The sequence below is a fragment of the Vitis riparia genome, chromosome 4, assembly GCF_004353265.1.
Source record: "Vitis riparia cultivar Riparia Gloire de Montpellier isolate 1030 chromosome 4, EGFV_Vit.rip_1.0, whole genome shotgun sequence".
In the NCBI taxonomy this organism is placed as follows: Eukaryota; Viridiplantae; Streptophyta; class Magnoliopsida; order Vitales; family Vitaceae; genus Vitis; species Vitis riparia.
In genome coordinates, this window is record NC_048434.1 from 4,297,427 (window position 1) to 4,320,470 (window position 23,044).

Below are 23,044 nucleotides of genomic sequence, written 5' to 3' on the forward strand. Positions count from 1 at the left end.
AATCTACAAAAGACTCGTTAAAACGGCCTTTAATTTATTATACAAAATTGTTTTGTATTTTATAATAGGATTTATTACACTTTTCCCCCGACTTATAGCATGTTTTGCACATTCCCTCATCAAGTTCAGAATCAAATAATGTACCTTCATCTTTTATAATTACATGTAATGTGCATTTTTTTTTAAAGAGGATGTTATTTTTTTGGACTGAAAGGCATGTGCTCTCTGCGTGACCAAGGGCAAAATGGACATTTTTCTCAATTTGTAGTCCTCCTCTTTCTAATCGACCAACTGTTTCTTTCATTGTTGCTGTTGGTGAAGCCCTAAGCCGAAACTCTCATTCCTCGTTATTTTTCCTTTCGAAGCCTTAAAATCCTAATCCCACAAAGTTGCTGCCACCCCCACATAATTTCTCATTGTCCATTGTTCCACCTTGTCCGTTGGTGGAAATTTGCAAAATTGCTAAATAATTCATCTAATCCTAAAATCCCAAAATTTCCCTTAAAATTTCTCAAAAAATTATTTCACTTTTTTGAAACATAAAACGAACCCTAATCCTCAATTTGATCGAGTTTTATTCTCCTAAAATTTCTCAAATTTTTTTGAAAAATCAAAACAAAACCCTAACCCTCTCTCCCTACATGTTTCTACCCATTAAAGAATTGGAAGTCAACAAATTACCGCCGAACCCTACGTTTTCTCTTAGATGTCAGCTTTACATAAGCTTCCTTAGGGATGAGGGTTTTGACTTGGGCCTTCACCAGGCAACAAAGGAAGAAATGAACGATGGGAAATAAGAGACATGGAATATGAGAATTGTAGATTAATGTTAAAATTGAATGACCCTTTTGTCATCACTTATTGAAAAAATACCATTTCGCCCTTGGTCATTCGGAGAGCACGTGCATTTTCGTCTAAGAAAAAACGTCGTTTTTAAAAAATGCACATTGCATGCAATTATAAAAAATGGAAGGTACATTACTTGATTTTGAATTCAATGGAGTAATGTGCAAAACATGATATAACCTTTATAATAAATCATTAAAAATTTGTTTTATTAATAATTTGCCAAACATATTTTTGAAATTGAAAATTTATAAAACTATATTGTTAGAGATTGTAAAAGATAATTTAGATTTCACATAGAAGACATTACTAACATAGAAGATTTATCAATTTTACGAATGATTGTTGATGCATAAGGTTCTTGTTGTATTCCATATTTTTAAAAGCACCTTATTTATTGAAATGTTTGAATCGGTTTTGTATTTTTGTAAATGGGATGAAAATTGTCGTTATTTTTCTTGCTAGAGATAATCAAGAAATAGGTTTAGATCTCCAAAACCAATTAAGGACATTAGATGGGAGAAGAGAATTCACTTGGCCTTAATTATAAGGCCCATTTACTAGAGTTTTACACTTTTAACTATGAAGATTTTACATCTTTACAATTTTAACCATGAAATCGAAGTAATTAAACCCATCCTCAAATCCAAACCTAACTCTCTAGCTTCATGGTCTACTCCACAAAATAATAATAATAATAATAATAACAAAAGGGCATTTCATTAACTTTGTAGTGGGGAGTTACATGATTTTTTTTTTTAAATATCAATGTGGTATCAACAAGTTTGTAATGTTGATTATTAAAATTATATGCATGCATTTGTATTTTTCATGTGTATTTCAATTAAATAAATACAGGTTGGAGTTGTTATTTATTTTATAAATAAAAGTAAAATTAAATAAATAAAAACAAAAACAAATTATAAGTTTAGGGCAAATTTTGGGGTTTATAATATGGTAAAATTTAAGTATTTGGATGATGATATAAATATTCAAAATGAAAGTATAAATTAGTTGTATTGAGCATAACTAATTGAAAATAAAATAAAAATGAAATTAAAAGACAAAGAAAATAACAAGATATAACTTGAATATAAAATAATAAAATCAAATTATATACATAGTCATTTGTCTCGGTTTTTCAATAGACACTAAATCGAGGTTGACTTAATTTTGACTATTGATAAATTTTGGACGTGATGCTTATAGAAAAACGGAAATTACTATAAACCCTAAAAAACGAGACATATACCATTCCTAGTTTGTTGGAGAATGAGAAAAACTCATTGAAAAAAAAAAAAAAAAAAAAAATGGAGAGAAGAAGTGAAAAGCAACCAAAACGAGGGTAAAAGAAAGCCTGAAATTAACCCTAGAAAACTAAACCCAACCACACCCGAGAGTAAACAAATTTTGGCGGGAAGGCTCCAAAAAATTAACATCACCTGTCAATTTCTCAGCCTCTTCGCATTCTGATTTCTCACCATTTTCTCCCGGTTTCTCGCTACAGAACCATGTCCGGGGTTCGACGCCGGCGCGATGCTGCCGGAAAAGGAAGGCGGCTTGTGAAAACCGATAATGGCGAAGACCCAGCGATCCTTTCGGACTCGCTAGAGTCTGAAACGGGGAGTGCGCGGATTCGGCTTCGAGAGCGGTGGGAACTGGCGTCTGTTCTCAATTTCTTGAACGTGAGTCTTTGTTTTTCCTTGGTTTATTTTTATTTTTGTGATTCGTGGGTCTGTTTGGATTTGAAAATGTGGGGTGTGGTGACGATTTTGGCGGAGGGTTTGAGGAGAGGCTTGTACAGAGAGGAAGACGGAGTTTTGGAGAGGGTTCAGTGTGAGAAGAAAGAGAAATATTGGCAGAGTCCTATAGAGAAAGATTGCGTGATGCATCAATTGCGTGTGACAGATCATGATGAATCAATGATCTGATTTCGTTTTTATGGTTATTCACTTATTTGACATGCCTTCAGGTTTTTGAGCCAGTCATTGGAAGCAATTCAAAGATATCAGCTGAAGAGATTGAGATGGGCCTTATCAAGCCGGATAGTCCTGTTGCTCAGCTTCACATTGACCTGTTGAAGGTTTTTGATTCACATTTTTTGTCCATTTCATTATTTCTTGAGTTTGTTGGCTGTGCACTTGATAGATAGACACCAACCGTAAAGATATTGTCCACTCTGGACCCAAAGGGGTCCTTGTGGCTTTAAAACGCGTCTACAACATTACAATTGGTGATTGGCCTATCAAAAAAAAAAACATTACAATTGGTGATTAAAACACACGGGGAATATACAGAAAAATTAGGAGACTCAAGTAATCCAATAAAGCTATATATTTCATCTTAAAATTTCAAAAGTGTTTATACATTCATGGAATATATAGCAGAATGTTTTGTAAAATAAAATAGAATTGAACGGTTACGTGGTACATGCAAGTAAGTTCATAAAAGTTAAAACCATGCATGGGCGATTGCATTGTCATGGTCTTATTGTTGAAGCATTTGTGCCCTAGGAAATGTTATGCATATATGAATAGAATATTTAGGCTATGTTTGGTTTTTAGAAAATTTTAGGAAAAAATGCGAGAGAAATAAAATAGTGAGGAAAAAGTAGAAGAAAATAAAAAGTAAAAGAAAATAAAAAATAGATTTGAAGTCAACAAATTATTTTTATATGCTACTTCAAATGCATTTCACTTATTTTAACTCTTCTATATAAACATTAAATAATTTGAATTTGTATAAGTTTCTAGTTAATTTTAATTATATTTGATTTTCTTTCGTATTTTCCATAGTGAAACCAAACATAGCATTAGTGAAGTCATGTTTACATGATCGCAGTTGTGAACAAGATGTGTATAGCAATAATAACATACACTATCGAGTTTGAGATGCAGCTGCATGAAACTTTAATTCTTTTGTCGTTGATATTTGTTTACTGGATTATTTTGTTTCCTTCTGGAGACTATAAATTGCTACTTCAGTATACCATAGAATACAGAAAGTTCCAGCTTAATAATTGTACTCTTTCTTTCAATCATGATTGCATGAATAATTCCATTTTAGTCTAATGTTGTATGAGTTAAAAATTCGGTGCACTTTCCTTAGTATTTCTGTCAGATGATGTTCTCTCTTTGTTCAGTTAATTATATGTTGGATTACATTGTTGTTCCTGTATGAAAGCTTTTCTTGATTAAGAGTCAATCTGGAAATCATACCTGAGATTATTGGTGAAGGGAAAACAAAGATGGTTTCATCATACAGTTCTTTATACTTTTTATGTTATTTCTGTGCAATCTCTGCCTGTTTCTGTTGGCAGACATGGTGACTGTGGACACAGAGTTGTGATTATTTTTTCTTTTCACACACACACACACACACATAAGCTTAGAAAATACGTTAAAGGCTCGAATTCCATTTTTTCTTTCTTTACGTATTCATGGATGTTTATTTGTTCATGCATTTAAGTCACTCAATTCTCTTTCATGGGATTTTCTGTTGTGTTTCTTATAATTTGAGATTTCCATATTGTAGCATCGTTTGAATTTGGCAAATGTTCATAATATAGAAACTAGAAGCTATTGTTATTTTATTCTGTTATATCCATTTTTGTGTGAAAGAACTAAGCATCTCATGCATCGTCTGTCAAGACACAAAACATCAACTAAAGGCTCGAATTCCATTTTTTCTTTCTTTACGTATTCATGGATGTTTATTTGTTCATGCATTTAAGTCACTCAATTCTCTTTCATGGGATTTTCTGTTGTGTTTCTTATAATTTGAGATTTCCATATTGTAGCATCGTTTGAATTTGGCAAATGTTCATAATATAGAAACTAGAAGCTATTGTTATTTTATTCTGTTATATCCATTTTTGTGTGAAAGAACTAAGCATCTCATGCATCGTCTGTCAAGACACAAAACATCAACTAAAGGCTCGAATTCCATTTTTTCTTTCTTTACGTATTCATGGATGTTTATTTGTTCATGCATTTAAGTCACTCAATTCTCTTTCATGGGATTTTCTGTTGTGTTTCTTATAATTTGAGATTTCCATATTGTAGCATCGTTTGAATTTGGCAAATGTTCATAATATAGAAACTAGAAGCTATTGTTATTTTATTATGTTATATCCATTTTTGTGTGAAAGAACTAAGCATCTCATGCATCGTCTGTCAAGACACAAAACATCAACTAAATTACTCATTGCTATTGATAATAATTACTATTAAAAACTTGTTTCAAAGTCATGTACATTATCACAAGTTTGTGCATATGATTAACTGGGTTGATAATTTTTGCGTGGACTCATTCAAATAGTTCGGATTTATATAGCGTGAAACCAAAAGCATGCCGGTAAAATTGAGTCATGGCCAAATTCACCAAGATTATGAGTGTTACCTTCCATTCAGTCATCATTACTAATATGACCTAAATACTTACCAGGGAATTCCACCAGTAAATAAAAATTTGAATGGTTCTGATGCATGGGTGACGGTACTTTGCAAGAAACTCACTATGTGGTGGCCATGGGTAGGTCACTCTAAAGTCCGAGTTCCGCAGTTTACTTTCTTTGGTCTTTTTTAAATAGGATCACACTATTGGATTTGGGTGTGTCTTGCAGGTTGCTGAAGGGGAGATTCCGCTAACTGCTAATAAGGGGTACTAATGATGCGCTTCTCATTTTTGTTGACTTCATTTAATTCCTGTTGTTGTTCTATACTGTTGCTGAGGCTATTTGGATTTTTTGCTGCATTGGCTTGTGTAGAGAGGAGATAAACAGATACAAAGAACTTGATCCAACAATTCGTTTACAGATTTTGAAAGCACTTTGTGAAATTCGAGCTGAGGTAATGCATCCACCCTTCTCTTTGGTTGCTCTGCATGCTGCCTCAGCTGGTGGAATCTGTGACAGTTTCTGCTGTAATGCCAAATTATTGTACATGTTTCACATTTGTGTGATTGATTCTATCTCCCATCTTAGCCTCTAGGTGTCTGATTTTGTCCTATATTTAGTTTTGCTAATGATATTCTTTGAATAAACCCTTAACTAACCTATTTCCTTTTTATCACAGCAAAATGATACCGTTTCCTACATCAACGATGCAATAAAACATGGAACTGAACTTTCTTGTTTTCGCAAAAATAATATTGGTGGAGATCGAAATGGAACTACTTATTGGTACTTTCTGAATTTATTGTGGTTCTTACATAATCACTAGCATGATCAATTTCAACAGCCTCTTTATTTTGTAATTTAGGTATGATGGAAATACAGTTCTTGGTCATAGATTGTACAGGGAAGTAAAGAAGTTTGACCCCAAGACAAAAGTTAGGGGAAAAGGTTGTTTGGCTCCTCCACTTGCCAGTTTCAAGTGGGAAACACTAGCAACCAATCTTGAGGAATTTCGTAAAGTTGCGGTAAGATCACAGTTTTTTTTTGTTTCAGGATAAGAACCCTCATTTACTGTGTTTTTCACTGATAATGGCAGGATGATTTCTCATCTAGCAAAGTTACTGTACAAGTTGCTGTTAGTAAGATTGTTCAAACTGATGCAATTCCTGTTCTTGAGGATCTTCAGAAGGTTAGTTTTCTATTTGATAATTTCATCATCAATAATAATAATAATTCTTATTAGGGTATGGCATCAGTGCCTGAGGAATGTGGGCCTAATATTGTGATATTGTGTACTGAAGTTGTAAACAGTATTATGCTTCTAACTTATCTTTTCACATTTTTCCTTCTTACCCTCAACAGAAGAAAGAAAGGGCATTGAAACGGAAACGGAGGCAAGAAATGCTTCTGAATGATTCACAAAATTCCTATAGAGTTGAAAGTACTCGTTCCTGTCGCAATAGGAGGCCTGTCAGTTACACATTTGGTATGATGTAAATTTTTTTCTTTATGACTTCTATGATTTGGTTATTTAAGAAGATCCTAAAATGTCTGTTCAAAATTGGTTATAAACTTGGACATAGTGAGCTCTCCTTCGATGCAGCGCTGTAAATCCAGCATTGGCAGACATGCAAGAATGTTAGGACATTCCATTTAGTCATATCTAGTAATATACATATACAAAAGTTTAATTGGATTAAGTGATCAGATTGTTATGGTGCCTTTATTTCACATCTCAGATTTGGGAAAATTTTAAGAGTGAATCTGAGAACAATTATTTCAAGGACTAGATTCTACTTTTACTCGACCGTAGATAGCATATTTGCATTGAAATATGATAGTTGAAGATGTGATCCTAGATAAAGGGGAATGGTGGAGTAGGATACATGCAGTAGCCAACCCCATTTAATTGGAATGTAAGTGGAATGCATAAAAAATTCTTGTTCATGATTTTGATTTTTACTTACAGACCACATTATTTTCTGCTTCTTCTTCTTCCAGTTTTTTCTTTCTTTCTCCTCTTCCTCCTTCTCCTCTCTCTATTCAAGGAGGCTTCAGGTTGGAACTTGTTTGGTTGGTCAGAAGTGTAAAATGATTGTTTTCTAAGGCTGAGAAAGGCTTGTTTGAAGTTACATCCTTAAGTTCAGCTCATGTTGGCTTATCAGACCTCAGTTTATTCCATGATTGCTTTGAATAGAGGTCATTCATGATTACAGTAGTTCTTCTGAGTAATCAAAATAGGTTAGATTGTAGTTTTGACTATTGTAATTGTCATTGAAAATCTGTCCTCAAATTTCATTCCTAAACCTCCTCTGAAAATTTATATTGTGCTTTCACCGAAAGAAACCTGACAACAGTCTTGTGAGACCATTTTTTGATTTCTATTTTATTTTTGCTAACCTGACAACCCAAAGTGTCAAGACCCTCAGCCACTGAAAAGTTATATTTTCCCTTCAACAATAGAAATCGGACAAGAAACTCCTGAGATCTTTTTTGATTTGTATTCTTTTTGCAAACCCTACTGTCTGAATGGACAAGAGCCTTGTTGAACGGATGCTTGGAATGGAACATGTCGAGTTCAATGCTTGATACCCTTTTGAGACAAGTTTAAACATGCTTGGATAAATTTCTGTCAGGCTTAAGCTTAAGCCTGGGTCGAGTATCGTCTAGGTCAAGTTTGTAAACCTTGATACTTGGCCCATCGCACCTTCCCATAAGCAAATATATTCACATCAAATTCCTCACTGAGACAAGAACACTAAGTATGACTGATGAATGTTGTTCTTGTGCTTCCTAGAAGCCATTCTTCTTTAGAGTTGCTTCCACATCAGTCTTGGTGAAATTATATGTAACTATTATGGGCCTTTATGCTGAGTGGTGCATGTGAAATCTTCCCTCAGTGGTGTTCCATTGATCAAGCACTAGGTTCTATTCATTTGATCATGTTTCTATAAGTGATAATCACTGTCCACTGCAGTTCACAGGAGAAACAGCATGTGAAATGGTATTTTCTAGTCATTGGGCACCCTGTTTTGCTCCATTGTTTTTCAGAAAGAATGCAAGAAGCCTTTCTTGTAGCAAATTCTTTTATTTTCTCATTCAAGTAAATGCATTAATATTATGCAATGGAGTCTTATTTGGTATAAATCATGGAATAGATGGATAATGATCAACCAGAGGAGTCCTTCAGGATTTGGTGATTCTCTTGATTCCAAGATATTGCTTCCCAATTTGAATTGTTATGATTTTTATTTTTTTTCTGTTGGATATTTCCTTGATTTTTTTCTTCGTACTTGTAACGAATCTTTTGTTATTTTGGAAACTCACCTGCAGATGAATATGACCGGACCATTAAGGAGGCTATACAGATGACAAAGTAAGTTTTTATTTTAACAACTGCTATCTGTTTACTTTGCATTTTGTCTCACATCAGGGAAAGTTTTTGTGGATGCAAATATTCTTGCTGCGTTTTTTTGTGGGCCATGGATTTGACATGATAAGAACATTCTGTTATGGCAAATTCAAGAAAAGAGACATTTAAACAGCAGTTAAAGAAATAAATAAAGTAATTTATAATTGATTGTGCCTTTTAACTTGTGTTTCAGTAAAAGAAAGGCTACTGAAGATCAAAAGTGTAATGGAAAGCATGGAAATATGAACGGCATTGCATCTGATGGGGACTCAGACACAGACACAGACACAGACACAGATACCCAGTTAAGAGATAGTTCTGTTAATAGTCGTGACTCCATGGAAAGTGACTCTGGCAATGTCAAGCCTCATGAAGATGATGGTGACTATGAAGACAAGGAAAGTGATGAATATAGTATCAAAAAGGAGGATGAAAATGATGAAGTTGGCAATGATGACAAAAACAATCAATATTACATGAAAACCAAGGATGATAATGAAGATGGTGATGACTACAAAACTGACAGAACTGCAGAATTTAATATCAAAAAGGAGGGAGATGAGTTTAATATCAAAGAGGAAGAGGGTTCTGAAGATGGCAATGATTGCAAAGATGAAAAAGCTTATCAAAATCACATGAAGGAGGTTGAGAATGACGATGGCAGGGACTTGAGCAGTTCCCATAAGAAAATTTTCAATCTCAGCAAGAGGAACCATGCAACAGCTCAGTCGAAGGAGCAGTCATGTTACTCTCCCAGTAAGCCGGGTGGCTTGCGCTGGAGCATCAGACTGGCTGAGACCAGCAGCCATCCTGTTGCAGGAACCAGAAGCCCAGGCACGAAGAACAGGTTGAGGCAAAGACCGACACGCAACACTGCCTTGGAGTCCATCATCATCCCTGATTCAGAAGATGGCAACTCATCAGAAAACACAAACAGTGGGATTCCAGGGGGTGAAACTTCATCTCCAACTGCTGATCTGGAAGAGGAGAGTGATTGCTAAACACATCTAAAAAAACAGATATGGAAAATTTTCCATATGCACACAATGATCTTCCTTGAATTTTCTGGTGCAAGGATCCAACATTGATTTTGTTTCCTGCAATGTGCTTCCAACAATTATGTCTTTTGATTTGTGAGAAAATGGTTAAACAAAATTGGCCTCATTTGGTTGATTTAAGGATATAATCCTTTTAAGTGACTGAGACTTGTTCTTCTGTACAGTGGCAGTGAACGCATGATGCCTTTCATGCATGTTCAAGTTTCTTCCTTTTCTAATTTAGCAAGGAACTGTTTATTCTTTTAATTTTTTTTTCCCTTTAAATACATTTTTGTTTTTTATTTTTAAAATAAAAAATAGTTGTATTTTTTTATATGAATACCTTCAAAGGTTGAAAAATTAATAATTTTAAAAATAATTAATTTCACTTAGTCTTTGATCATGTAAATATAAAGGTATTTGTTTTTTATTTTTTATTTTTTAATACTTAATAAAAATAAAATATTACAAGAAAAACAACTTAATATTATTATATTATTAGACATTATTTAGTTTTAAGTTTTTATTTAAAATTAAATAAAAAAAAAAACAAATACCACCTAGTCATTATTGATTTCATATTTTATAGATTAAAAAATCTATTTATATTTTTCTATTTTTAGTATAAAAAAAATTTATATTAAATATAATAACTCTTAAAGTATTATATTAATAAGCAATGATTTTAAAAACTATTTACAGAAATTGAGATAAAAAAAAAAGATATTATACTTTTTATATAAAATTTATTACCATGTTTTAATTTAAAAACAAGATACCGCAAATATATCTAAAAAGACACTTAGATATTATTTGATTTATTTTATTTTCTATTTTAAAAATAGGAAATAATAATAACTTTTGTTTTTTCAAACTTACAATAAAAAAATAAAAAAAGTAATAAATTTGAAGAATCGGATGGTTCGTCCAGGAGGGCGATTTAGCGCCGATAATAAATTTAAAGTAATAATTTTAAAAAATATAAGGTAAATGTATATTGTTTATATAAAAGTTTATTTTTAAAAAGAGAAAATAAGAAGTGTACGAGGAATCACTTATTGTTTTATTTTTATTAATGGATAAATAATATTTAAGGTATGAAAATGGTTAAATTATTAAAAAATATATATATATTTATTTTTCATTTTTGTTATGATATCTCTCAAATTTTTCTACGTTTAATCTTCAATCATCTGAAAAAAATAAATATTATACCTAATTATATATAGAAAAAAGCTCTTTTCAGAAAAGAGCCATTTCCCAGTTCATGTGTGCTTCTTTTTGTAACCAAAAATACAGAAGGCGTTAGTTCTTGGATTCAACAATAAAACGACACCGTTCCATAATGCGTCGTCTTCCGAAGTTGCGATCGTCAGGAGTGGAGACTAAGCCATTTCCGGTTCTCTTCTTAGGCTACGAACCCCGGTAGCCGCATTCTACAGCGATTTCGTCGGGATTTCGCCGGAATCTCGCCTTGAATATGGCGCAAGGGCACGATGAGGTCCACAAAGGCTTTCAATATATACTTGCGAGCCTCTTTCTCATTCAACTCCACGTAACACATCACAAGCTCCACCAAGTAATCCCAATCAACGGCCAGGTTTTGCTCCAATCTCGACCTCACCATCTCCTCCATCGACCGCCGGAACTCGTCGCGCGGATCCGTCGAGTACGTCGGAACGGCGACGCTGTCCCTCGACATCCTGAGGTGGCTGTCTCTTCCGGCGGGCCCCAGACCGCTCGTGCTGTCGGACAGCCACACGCACATCCGTGCTTCTTCGACGAGTGAGTTCGACTCGCCAATGGTGACGAAGAACCTGTGAGTTCCGTGGAGGCCTGGAGGAGTATTGGTCAATGTCGGTGATTCTAACAGAAACCCCCTCGGCGATTCAACTTGATCGTTGATCTCACCGGTAGCAGAAAGACCGTTCCGTTGGTCTCGCTTCACGGTGATCGATGGGGGTTTAGGGACCTCACATCCAGATAAAGGGCCCTTACCAGAGCTCCACCAGCGACTGGGAGGGGCTTGAGAGCGAGGTTTATTTTTTTTGTATTTCGAACGAAAAATTCCAAAACTTCTGGGCATTTCTGAAATTTACGACAAACTACAATAGGGACTTATGAGTTATGACTTATGAGTTATGACCGATGAAATTGAAAAAAAATGTGAACCTAGGGTTGGGCTTATATACACAAGGCGAAGGGTATAATTGCAATAAAGTTTAATATCCGACGGCCAGAAATCATATACCAAAAATTTGAATTTGTGCAAGGTGTAGATATAAAAAAATTCAAAATCCAAGCATATTGGTGGAGGATCTGTTTGGATTCTGCCCACTGATTATTTGAAGGCTTTAATGTGCATCAATAAGGTAAAAATACAAAGGTGTTTTTGGAAAAATAGTTAAGAAAAAGGTCACCAAATATTGGATATTGATGGTTAAAGTATTTAATATTCTATGATTTTATCATTAATTATATTGTGGTCATTTATTTTTTTTTTAAGAGAAAATTGTGGAGAAATTTTAAGCCATTAAGATCTTGTCTAGAAGATGAAGAAGAAAACTAACAATGTAGGGATTAATTTTATTTTTTTCTATTTCCTTTTTACATGTATCATGAAATTACGAGTGATCTCAATTAGATTCGTCCTCTACCAGGTAAATTTTTTTTTAATAAGAATTGGTAATATAGTTATAAGAAGGCTGATGTGAAATAATTAAAAACAATAAAAAAAAATAATATGATTGAAATGACTATAACTAATAATATTGTATAAAATAACTAAAAATGATAATCTGATTAAAATACCTATAACTATTAACGTTGTCTAAAATAACTAAAAACGATAATCTGATTAAAATGATTATAATTAATTATATTGAATAAAATAATTAAAAACGATAATTTAATTGAAATGACTATAATTAATAACATATTATAAAATAACTAAAAATAATAATTTGATTGAAAGACCATAACTAAAAACATCATACAAAATAACTAAAAACGATATTTTGATCGAAATGACTATAACTAATAATTTCGTATAAAAACCTAAAAACAATAATCTAATGGCACTATAATTAGTAATCCATGATCCTTAATAACATGGAAAATAATATAAAATAGCAATACAAGTTGATTAAAATTTAATTTTGGTTGTAAATTTGTAATGCCCATTGAGAACTATTATTATTATTATTATTTTATTTTTTATTTTTAAGAAAGGGATTAATTATATTCATGTAAGACATTATATTATATTATAAATGGACATATGTAACATGTGTGAATAAAGGTTTTAAATAAATAGAAAGCTATATAACATGTGAGATTATAAAGGGATTACAAAAAGGAGAGAGACATGTGAAGATGATTTGCAAGATTATTGTAATATTAATATTATATTTAAGAGGAGATAAGAATTGGATACTTTTAATATAAGGCATATATAATTAATTAATTTGCTTATGGAAATAAAGATTCTTATAGCACTTTTTTTTAATATAATATATATAGAAATATAATATTAAAAGTGATTAAATATAAGACGATGATAGAAAAATTAATGGAGGGTATTTTTTATCGAAAAAAGGATAGTATCTTAGAGTTTAAGAAGATGGATATTATTCTTAATAACATGCAATTATTTTAGAAATATTTATGATAAAATATCAAAATATTTTGTACTTAAAATTGTAAATATAACATTAAATAAATCAAAATAATGAGTTTTCTAATATGGAAAAATAAAAAATAATAAAAATTGATGGAGGGTATTTTTATTAAAAAAATAGAATATTACAAAATAAGGTTATATTTTAATTCTTTTAATTGAATATATTATTATTATTTAATTCCTTTTAATCAAACAATCCTAATATATATGATATGATTTTATTTTTTACTTTTTAAAAATAAAAAATAATAGTAATTTATAGAAATATAAGATTTTTTATACAAAAATCAAAATTTTTGTAAATTGATATGGTAATTTTTTTTAAAAAAGTTGTATTGAGAAAGCGTATTTGATATCTCTTAATAATAGAATTTATTGTTTTGCAAAATAATATTTTCTACTTTAAAGTCTATATTTACATATTTGACAAGATATAACCAATATGTCAGGATGGCCGAGTGGTCTAAGGCGCCAGACTCAAGTTCTGGTCCTCGTGAGAGGGCGTGGGTTCAAATCCCACTTCTGACAATAATTTTATTATATTTTAATTCAAATTAATAATTCTTTTCTTCTTTATACTTTTTTTGTTTAATTATTTTATGATAATTATTTATTTATTTTCTAATTTTCAACTAATTGCTCATTCTTCTTTACACTTTTTTTTATAATTATTTTCTGATATATGTATTTTTATTTTTTAATTAAATTAGTTATTTATTTATTTTTTACATTTTTTATTATTTTCTGACAATTATATAATTATTTTTAAAATTTTCGATTAATTATTCATTTTTTTTCCTTCACATTTCTTCTAACAATATTTTTATTATTCTTCTTTATACTTTTTTATTTTATTATTATTATCTAATTATTTTTTTAATTAATTTTCAATTAATCATTCATTTTTCCTTACATTCTATTTATTATATTTTTTTTTTCTATTCTCATTACCTTTATATTAAACTTCAAAGGAAGGGAATTATAGGAAAATTCCCTTCTTCTCCGTATCTCATTCTTTTATCCTTAAATGTTCATATTTTTTTGGGTAATTTAATCATGGACAAATTTTTCATAATTTTTCTATGCACATGCCCATAGAGGAGACACTACTACGAGCTAAGTGAGGTTGTATCTTGAAACTGCTATCAATCATTCATACGCACACATAAAGAGACCATTGTGGTTTTAGAACAATGTGTTCTACAAGTGCCTTATCTAATCAAGCTAGTTTACTAGCAATTTCACAAACTAAACAAAGTTGATTATATTTGTCTCTATTTTATGAGCTTATGATATATTTACTAAACTTCAAAGGAAAAGGAATAAAAGAAAATCGGATTATATTGATATAACATTAGTCCACGACTTCATTATTTTTTAGGTTCATTACATTTTGTTGTCACCATAAAAAGGAATGAAAGGAAAATAAATTTGAATGGAAATTTTATTGAAGTGTTTTCCATATTTCTAACTTCATTGCACTTTCCTCTACTTTTATCACCTTATTACATGTTTTCCAAACTTCAAAAAGGAAAGTAAATCTTATAAAGGAAATAAAATGAATGAAAAATAAGGAAAATTAATGAAAGGAAATAGAATTTGAATCAAGAGTTTGATTGAAGTGTCTACTTAATCCATGAACATCAATGAAATTGATTATTAAAGTATTTTGAAAAATCATTTTTCTAACATTTTCATTTATTTAAATCATGATATTATTTTTAAAATTTTGAAATATTTGCTATGAATTTGGCTTTGAAGAATCCATGACATTTTTGCACACTCTACATAAAGTTAGCTATATTCTCAAACTTATAACATAAACACTTATGTCATGTTTGATTGGTGGAATATAATACGAAATAGGATAAGTAAGGAAATAACATATCCTATCCTATGTTTCGTTAATGATGTGATATGATAAATTATCTCATCGTTTATTCTATTTTATGTTCTATTAAATATGAGATATAATAAATGATAACATATGTTATCCACCTTTTATTTTATTTTTATTTTTATTTTTTATGTTTCTATATGTGATATGTTAATCATAAATTAAGATATAAGATATGTACTTCATATATGCCATAATTGTTTTTGTTATTTCTTTTATGTTACTTCTTTTGCAAAATAAAAAATTCTAATTAAAAAATAAATAAATTTGTGCTTAAAAAAAGATAAATTTATAAAATATATTGTTAAATAATACTAATACGTGTATTATTATTATTATATTTTTATATATTGAATAACATAATATAAAAAAATTTATTCATAAATTTTTAAATATTTTAATCAATGAATATTGTGAAACATAATAGAAATTTCATATTTTCTAATATCAAATATTAGAATGTAATATAGTTTTATTTTATACAAATATCCAACATTAATAAGTAATAGATATTCTATTTTATTTATTTATTTATTTTACAAGCTAAATATAAGCATGTCATATCCTGTAATACCTTAGGATATCATGTCAATTCAATATAATATTTAAGGATATCATATCCAATTGACATCCTAGAATATATATTTTATATCTAATGAGATATAATATATAATGATATACATATTCTATTCTATCCTACCTGCCATAGTCTTAGATTATATTTGATTGGTAGAATAAGATAAGATAAAATATACAATCATAGGACTTTCATTTACAACGAGGTTTAATATCCTTAAATATTATATCTAATGAAATAATTTATATCATTGTCATGTTTGGTTTATAAAAATTTGCCCAAAAATATATTGTATTTTAATATTTGATGTTTGTTTAATATAAAAACACATTTTATATCAATGTTGGCTCTTATAAAAATATGAAAAGTCTCTCATGTTTAGTATTATTTGGAAAGCATTCTATAATTTACTATTTAATATCCGTTTAGATTATTACATATATTTGCATAGTATTTGCTATTTTAAAAATATGAAAAGTTCCTCATGTTTAGTGTTATTGGTATATGGAAGGTTAGTTGCGTTTATCAGCTCTTCGAATGTTGTGGGTACTTGGATAAATGCACTAATGTACTATAAGGTTAGTGTATGCACATTTTCTAATAACAATTACTTTTAAGAGGGTTTGTAGCGTCTAATAGGAAGTTACATATTTTAAAATTATTTAATCTTCCTATAAAAAATTTAAAAATAAATAAAATAAATTTGAAATAACATATAAAAAGTAGTTTAATAATTTTAAATTTATTTATTTTTATTTTCTCTCATATATTTTTTTAAAAATTATTTTCTCTTTATTTTCTTTTCCTCGTATTTTTGGAAACCAAATAAAACCTAAATTTTCATTTTTGAAATATGTAATCTCACTTATAAAATCTAATAAACTCCATAAAAGTGATGCACTTGTTCACTAATAAAAGAAACAAATTTATAGACTTATGGAAGACCTTAAAATAGGTGTGCAACTTGGAAGGTTGGCTCAACCCAATTCCATATTTGGGCTAGATAATCATTTTTAATATTTAAATTGGACTACGTTTAATTTCTTTTCCTTTCATATTTGTAAAGAAAACATCACACTATAATTATATTATATACTTTTTATTTTTAGAAAGATTTATAAATATATTTTTATTATTATCTTAAAATTTCATTCCATTTACTATTTAAATTTTGGTAAACAAATAGAAAAAGAGTTTTTAAAAAATGTTGTGGATGATTTTTAAATTATAATTAAGATGATGTTTGTTATTTGGACAAATAGAAATAATCAAAATATTTAATTTTTTCTATTTAACTAAAAATAATACATTAATATTAATCGATATAACTAAATTGAGTTTATTAATAATAAATTGACTTTAATTACATGAATTAATATCAACATGTTATATTTAATTGAATAAAAAAAATAAAATATTTTAATTTTTTCTATTCAGACAAAAAACAAATATTACTTAATCTAATTTAATAAACTTGAATTAAAACCCAATTTAAAAATATGATTTTGGTTTGAATTTGGGTTAGGCAATTTGAGTTGGAAGTCAGGTTGACTCACGATCGGTTGTTTCTTAATTCGAATTGAGTTAGTGAAATTTGAACCCCACCCACGGGTAGAAAATGAGAGCATCAGGTACGGGTCCGTTCAGCCCCGGCACGCAGCCCCTGACCCATATTGTACGTTCAGAGTTCTGTCCACAAATGTTGGGCCGCTTGGAAGTTTGGATTTACTTCTAGAAGCCCAAAGCTCTATTTTAGGCAAAACGGTGATCACCCAAAGGCATAGGGGTCCTGAAACTGTGTACGAGGTTAGCGTTTCGAGTCTTTCGACAGGAAAATTGAATTATGGAATCCAGCAGAGAAGCCAGACGACGTCGTATTTTGGAGAGAGGGTCCGACCGTTTAGCTCTCATCACCGGTCGCATCCAAACCCTGCCATCTCCTTCATCGTCGCCCGCCTCATCACCACGACGATCCGATCAAGATCCCCGATATCCTCTCCCTAGTCCAAGCTCCGGTACCTCCTTTTCTTCCCTTTATTTCCCCTGTAAATTGTTCCCAGAAAAAAAAAAGACTGATTGTTGGTGTTTGCGGCCAGATCTGATTTTGTTGCTTCCAACCGGATGCTTGGAATGGCCTTGAAGCAACAAAACGGCTCTGATTTTCCCCCAATTTTTGTAACTAGAAAGGAGGAAAAGATTGTGTTAGTGTTAGATATGTGCAAGTGTTAAAGGATTTAGAACCTAGAGAATAGTGCTTGTGATTTTCCACTTATTCTGTGACTCAAATGTGAAATTTTAGGGAAATTATATGGGATTGTAGAAGAAATTCACGGGAAAATTTGATGATAAAATTTAGCAAAATCTGTATACTGTAAACCAGAATGCAACCCTTAGACTTCATTCGAATCTTGGAAATAGTGGAGGAAGGAAAAAGTGACAGAGATAAAAGGAGAGTAAATGAAAAACGTAGGAAATTAAAACGTGAGTTTGAGTCCAGTGAATTTTTTCTTTACTATTTATCTAACTTTGTTCTTTCTTTTCAATGTAACAAAGAATCTGGAGTTTTATAAATTTTTATACGATTTTATGTTTTATTTTCCTTCATATTGTTCATCAGAACCAAGATTTTTATTTTTTCCTTTTCCTCATAGTTTCCAAGATCCAAATGGAGTCTTAGGATAATTAGAGAAATGGGATTGAAAAAAAGGAAAGAAATGAAGTAATTTTTATTTATTTATTTATTTTTTATTTTAAAGTTTGAGTTTAACCATTTCTCTCTAATGCTATTCCCTTTCCAAATACAGTATGTAGTGGGCGACGTTTGCGACCAAACAAGAAAGTTTAAGATTTCTTCCAATTTTTTTAATTTTCCTAAATGGAGCTTAAAGTGCATTTGGATATCATGAACCAATGAGAAAGTGAAAGAAAACAAAGGAGAATGACTTCCCATTGTTTATCATATACTAAAAAAAGGGTGGGGAAAATAAAATACTAGTTCATAATAATAAAATTATAATTTGTCATTGTTAGTAGTTTCTAATTTAGTTATTTTTTTCTTACTTCTAAAATTTGACCCTCTCATGGCTTTATCAAATAATTTTTAGCTCTACCATGACTATCACTTATAGGATCCTTTAAAATGCTTAAAATTATAAGGATGTTTCAATAGTGGAAGTTTGGGAGGAGGTGGGAGATGATAGGCATTGGAGCCCTTATTTTCTCGAAAATGTTCAAGATTGGAGGTAGAAATGGTGGAAGCTTTCTTTAAGTAGATCCAAGATACGATAACGCAAAGAGTTGTGAAAACAGTTAGTTTATAAATTGAATGAGGATGAGATGTTATCTCTAAGATCCTATTTTAATTCTTTGGTGCTAGTTTTTGAAGATCCTAGTTTAATTTAAAGAAGTTTGTCATTCTTGGGCTCCTCCAAAGGTGGTTTTCTTTTGTGTAGGAGGTGGTTTGGAGAAAATTATGATATTGGACTAGTTAAGGAGGGGAGGTGAGGTTATAGATAATTGGTGTTGCTTGTGCGAGAGCAATGAGAAGTCCGCCAATCATATCCTTCTTCATTGTGGTGTATCTTATAGTCTTTGAAACCTATTATTTATTTATTTATTTTTGAGTTTTGCCTTTTATGGTGAAAGATGCATTGTTAGGATGGTGTGGGCTTTTTATTTTTATTTTTTTATTCTTTTATGTGGATGTTCTTTCTTGAGTCTAGATTTTGCTAGGGAGTGGCTTGCTTATCATTGGTTGATTTTGTGGAGTAGGTGGGGTTGCACTAGTGTGTTTTTTTTTTTTCCTGTTTTTTTGCTCTTTGACAACCTTTATATACTTGTTATGTTTTTAATAAATTGTTCTTTTGTTTTTGTTTTTATTTTTTTATATTTTATTTTTATAATTTGGAAGGCAAATGGCAGCATTGTTTTAAGAATTGGATCGGTCATTGAAACAAAAAAGTTATTGATTTACGAATGGTCGTACCAGTGGTTGAATTGCAATAGAATTGATGACATCATTAATATATAATTTATATATTGTTAAAATTTAATATTTTAAATAAATTAAAAATCAATAATATCTATTTTTTTTTTATCTTTGATACTATCAAATTAAATCATGCATAAGTATAAACGTATTAATATTTTAAATTTTATTAAATGAAATATGTATAATATTTAAATGTGAATAGATTAAAAATGAATTTAATTTTATAATTTTTTTTTTAAATTATATTATTTTTATTTAATATTATAAATTTTCTTAGAAAAGAATATAGGTTTTTTGTTTGCTATACTAAGCATCAAAATGTATGTAGCTGAATGGTTCTCCATCCTTTGCCTAAGCTTCAGGTCTTGAGCTCAAGTATTTCTTTCATTGATTTTTCTTGAGTTCTATTCTTGTCAATCCCAATCAATACTACATCAGATGAAGACAAGAATAAGAAGGCCCTTAAATATAGTATTCACCCAAGACAAGCTAAACGCGTGAATTCAAGGAACAACCCAACCTAATTTGGGCTTTTGAATTAGGCCTGTTCGGATGAAGAAAAATGGTGGCAATATGGGGTGGAGTTAGGCCTGTTTGTATGAAAAAGAGGGTGCATTGAACTATTTGGTTCTTAAAGAACTGCCCGGTTCATCCAATTTACTAGTCCAACTGTTGGTTCAGGTTGTTTATGGTTTGTTCAATAGCCAAACAATTTAGAAAAGGGACCGGACCAAAAAAGCCACTGGTTGATGGTTGAACCGGCTGATCAGGTCCATTTTCAAAACATTGGATGGTAGTTGTAGATGATTGACTGTAATGATGGAAGTGAAGTGACAATGTATAAATGATTATATGGGGCTGGTGGTGTTTAGGTACTCTCTTTTTTCTTAATGCCAATTTTCTCCTCTAATTTTGCTTCCGATGACCAAACAAGGGAAATTGATCACTTTAGGAACTTATTTTATCTTTCATTCTCTGTGTACAACCAAATAACAGAAAGTTTTTAATTTTTTCCTTTACCTTTTCCTTCCCTATGGTTTTAAAAGGTGTAAGGTGTACCAAAGGTTCAAAAGTTTGTCTCCTATAGTTTAGGCACAAGGCACACGCCTGAGTAAAGTGAAATGTGATCTAGGATGCATATCAATTTTATAAAATATGATTCAAAATCTAGTCCTATAAATTAAAAAAAAATTAAGATTCCAAATATTTAAAAGAAACATTCAATAAAAAAGTAATGAAATTATATAAATTTTAATATAAAACTACAAATTTCAAGAATAAAAGTGTTTAAAAAGGAAAAGTAAAGTCAACAAGATGCACCTTTTTAATAAGTTGCATGTCTTGGCAAGCGAGGTGCTACAACTATAGAGTGGTTGTGCCTTGAGTTTAGGCGCGTCTTTTAAAACTGTGTCCTTCCCTTTGCTTTTCCTTTCACATTTGCTTGCCATTTTCTGCTATCCAAATGAAACTAAAGGATTTAATTTGTTAAGTTGGCTGATTTTCAGCTCATACTGTAAGTTGCCCTTAGGCTGATAGTTGCTAAAACAACATATTTCTTAATAACAGTCCATCACAGAAATGCGTTACTAATGGAATCTAGATGATGTGGCCTTCTGTTTTCTTCTTCATTGAGAGATTGACAAGTGACAATGAAGAAAATATTATAAAAATGACTGAAATTAAGTTTCCCATCTTATAGATAGTAAGTGTCCGTTCGATTGGCCCTTTTCTAAAAATATACTTGTAATACATTTATCACCTTGTGTATATGTGTTAGAAAATTGGAAGTATCAATATGTGCTTATTTCTTATGGTTTTCTAGTTAGCTTATCAACCTGCAATATATCTGAGTCACTAGAAAATGGATACTAGTAGTTTAGTAGCTCACCACATGTTCCAAACAAATCAGCAAAAGAAAAAACCTAACATGTTAAGAATTTGGTCCATTTGTTGAACTTCATTTTTTGGTTGAAAATATCCCAACTCATTGGTTTCTTCAATATTTCACTCTTAAGCCTTATTGAGTAACTTATAATTATTATTTTCCAAGAATATACACACTAACAATTGATTTATCTGGCCATGGATATGGATCTTATGATTTAAGAACCACAAGGTAAGAGAGGAAGACTGTACATTTCATATACTAAAATAGCAGGATTTTTTTATTGCTTGTTGAGATAAAGAAAGAGAAGTTCTTATTATTGCCTTTATGGCTTATTATTGTTTTTATGGCTTGTTGCAAATTGGAAATCCTATTTTTGCATGTTGCTCAGTGTCCTATTCATGCTGCAGTGCCTCCCCATGGCAAGGATAGCTTTCGTCCTACGATGTCAAAAAGTGATTCCAGCACTGAAACAGGCCATATGAATGCCTATAATGGTGGAAGTGGAGTAGAACCTCACTTACGCCATCCTGACACAAGCAATGAAGCCTCAAAAGCTCCTGCTTTGGGACTCAATGAAACCTCAGAAGCTCCGGCTTTGGGACTTGATGAAACCTCAAAAGCTCCTGCTTTGGAAACCAATCTCATAAAGGAGTCACCTGTGGGCTCATCAACCATTCAAACCTCATCTGTTTCTACTGCTGACACACACCAACAGTCTGAACCACATACCCATCAGCATAGATTTTTCACACCAGCTCAAATAAGTTCTGCTGTTGCAGCTTCAGAGAGCACCCGTATTCTGTGTTCAGTGGCAGCAGCCCTCTTAGTAGTTCTATCAAATTTAGGATTTCCTGGGTTGGGCAGCAACATCATAAAGAGCATCACAGCCACCAGGCCACTGTATCTACTTTTGCTGGCCAATCTAACGGTGGTGCTTGCACGGCTTCTTTCTGATAAGCAAGGAGGTTCAAATAGGGCAGGGAAAGTAGTTAATAAGGCTCCTTTGGAAAGCGGAAATGGTTGGGCTGACCAAGTAAGTAGGGCTTTGGAGGCAAGTTTGTTGTTGCAGAAGGTGGTCGATTCAGTTTTCATGGATTGCAGTTTCTACGCAGTAGTTGTCATTTGTGGCCTCTGCCTAAGAAACTTATTCAGCTTCTAAATGCTCTTCTGATTTTGCTTTTACAGATTTACCAGTTCGGTGAACTTGTTTAACTCTTCCTGGAATGTAATTTTTTCCCCTTCAGTTGCTGAATTTGATATTTTAGCATGGTATATTTCATGAGTTCACAAAAGAAATTGTTTAGCATATAGCAGGCAC

General features: G+C 31.1%; 2 protein-coding genes and 1 non-coding gene across 3 annotated transcripts; all 3 read left to right on the forward strand.

Annotated features, from left to right (window-relative positions):
- The first annotated feature begins 2,217 nt into the window (after positions 1 to 2,217).
- LOC117912342 (DDT domain-containing protein DDR4) lies at positions 2,218 to 9,924 on the forward strand. The gene is made up of 11 exons (XM_034826895.1): positions 2,218 to 2,531; positions 2,819 to 2,929; positions 5,293 to 5,379; positions 5,471 to 5,508; positions 5,615 to 5,696; positions 5,922 to 6,028; positions 6,108 to 6,267; positions 6,339 to 6,431; positions 6,605 to 6,728; positions 8,576 to 8,618; positions 8,848 to 9,924. Exons 1-11 carry the CDS (start codon positions 2,358 to 2,360, stop codon positions 9,653 to 9,655), a joined length of 1,827 nt encoding a protein of 608 aa, XP_034682786.1. The 5' UTR covers positions 2,218 to 2,357; the 3' UTR covers positions 9,656 to 9,924.
- A 3,893-nt stretch (positions 9,925 to 13,817) lies between these two features.
- Positions 13,818 to 13,901, forward strand: TRNAL-CAA. The gene has a single exon. It is a non-coding gene; the product is annotated as a tRNA-Leu (tRNA).
- A 3,719-nt stretch (positions 13,902 to 17,620) lies between these two features.
- Positions 17,621 to 23,034, forward strand: LOC117913488. The gene is made up of 2 exons (XM_034828472.1): positions 17,621 to 17,862; positions 22,134 to 23,034. The coding sequence occupies exons 1-2, from the start codon at positions 17,691 to 17,693 to the stop codon at positions 22,883 to 22,885; spliced, it is 924 nt and encodes a 307-aa protein (XP_034684363.1). The 5' UTR covers positions 17,621 to 17,690; the 3' UTR covers positions 22,886 to 23,034.
- Positions 23,035 to 23,044: the final 10 nt, after the last annotated feature.

Excerpts from the sequence above, each read along its gene's own strand:
- LOC117912342 (XM_034826895.1), top strand. The coding sequence starts at position 2,358 with ATGTCCGGGGTTCGACGCCGGCGCGATGCTGCCGGAAAAGGAAGGCGG. Across the intron at positions 6,268-6,338 it reads AGGAATTTCGTAAAGTTGCG|GATGATTTCTCATCTAGCAA; the intron begins GTAAGATCACAG and ends TGATAATGGCAG. Across the intron at positions 6,432-6,604 it reads TTCTTGAGGATCTTCAGAAG|AAGAAAGAAAGGGCATTGAA; the intron begins GTTAGTTTTCTA and ends TACCCTCAACAG.
- LOC117913488 (XM_034828472.1), top strand. The coding sequence starts at position 17,691 with ATGGAATCCAGCAGAGAAGCCAGACGACGTCGTATTTTGGAGAGAGGG. Across the intron at positions 17,863-22,133 it reads TCTCCCTAGTCCAAGCTCCG|TGCCTCCCCATGGCAAGGAT; the intron begins GTACCTCCTTTT and ends TTCATGCTGCAG.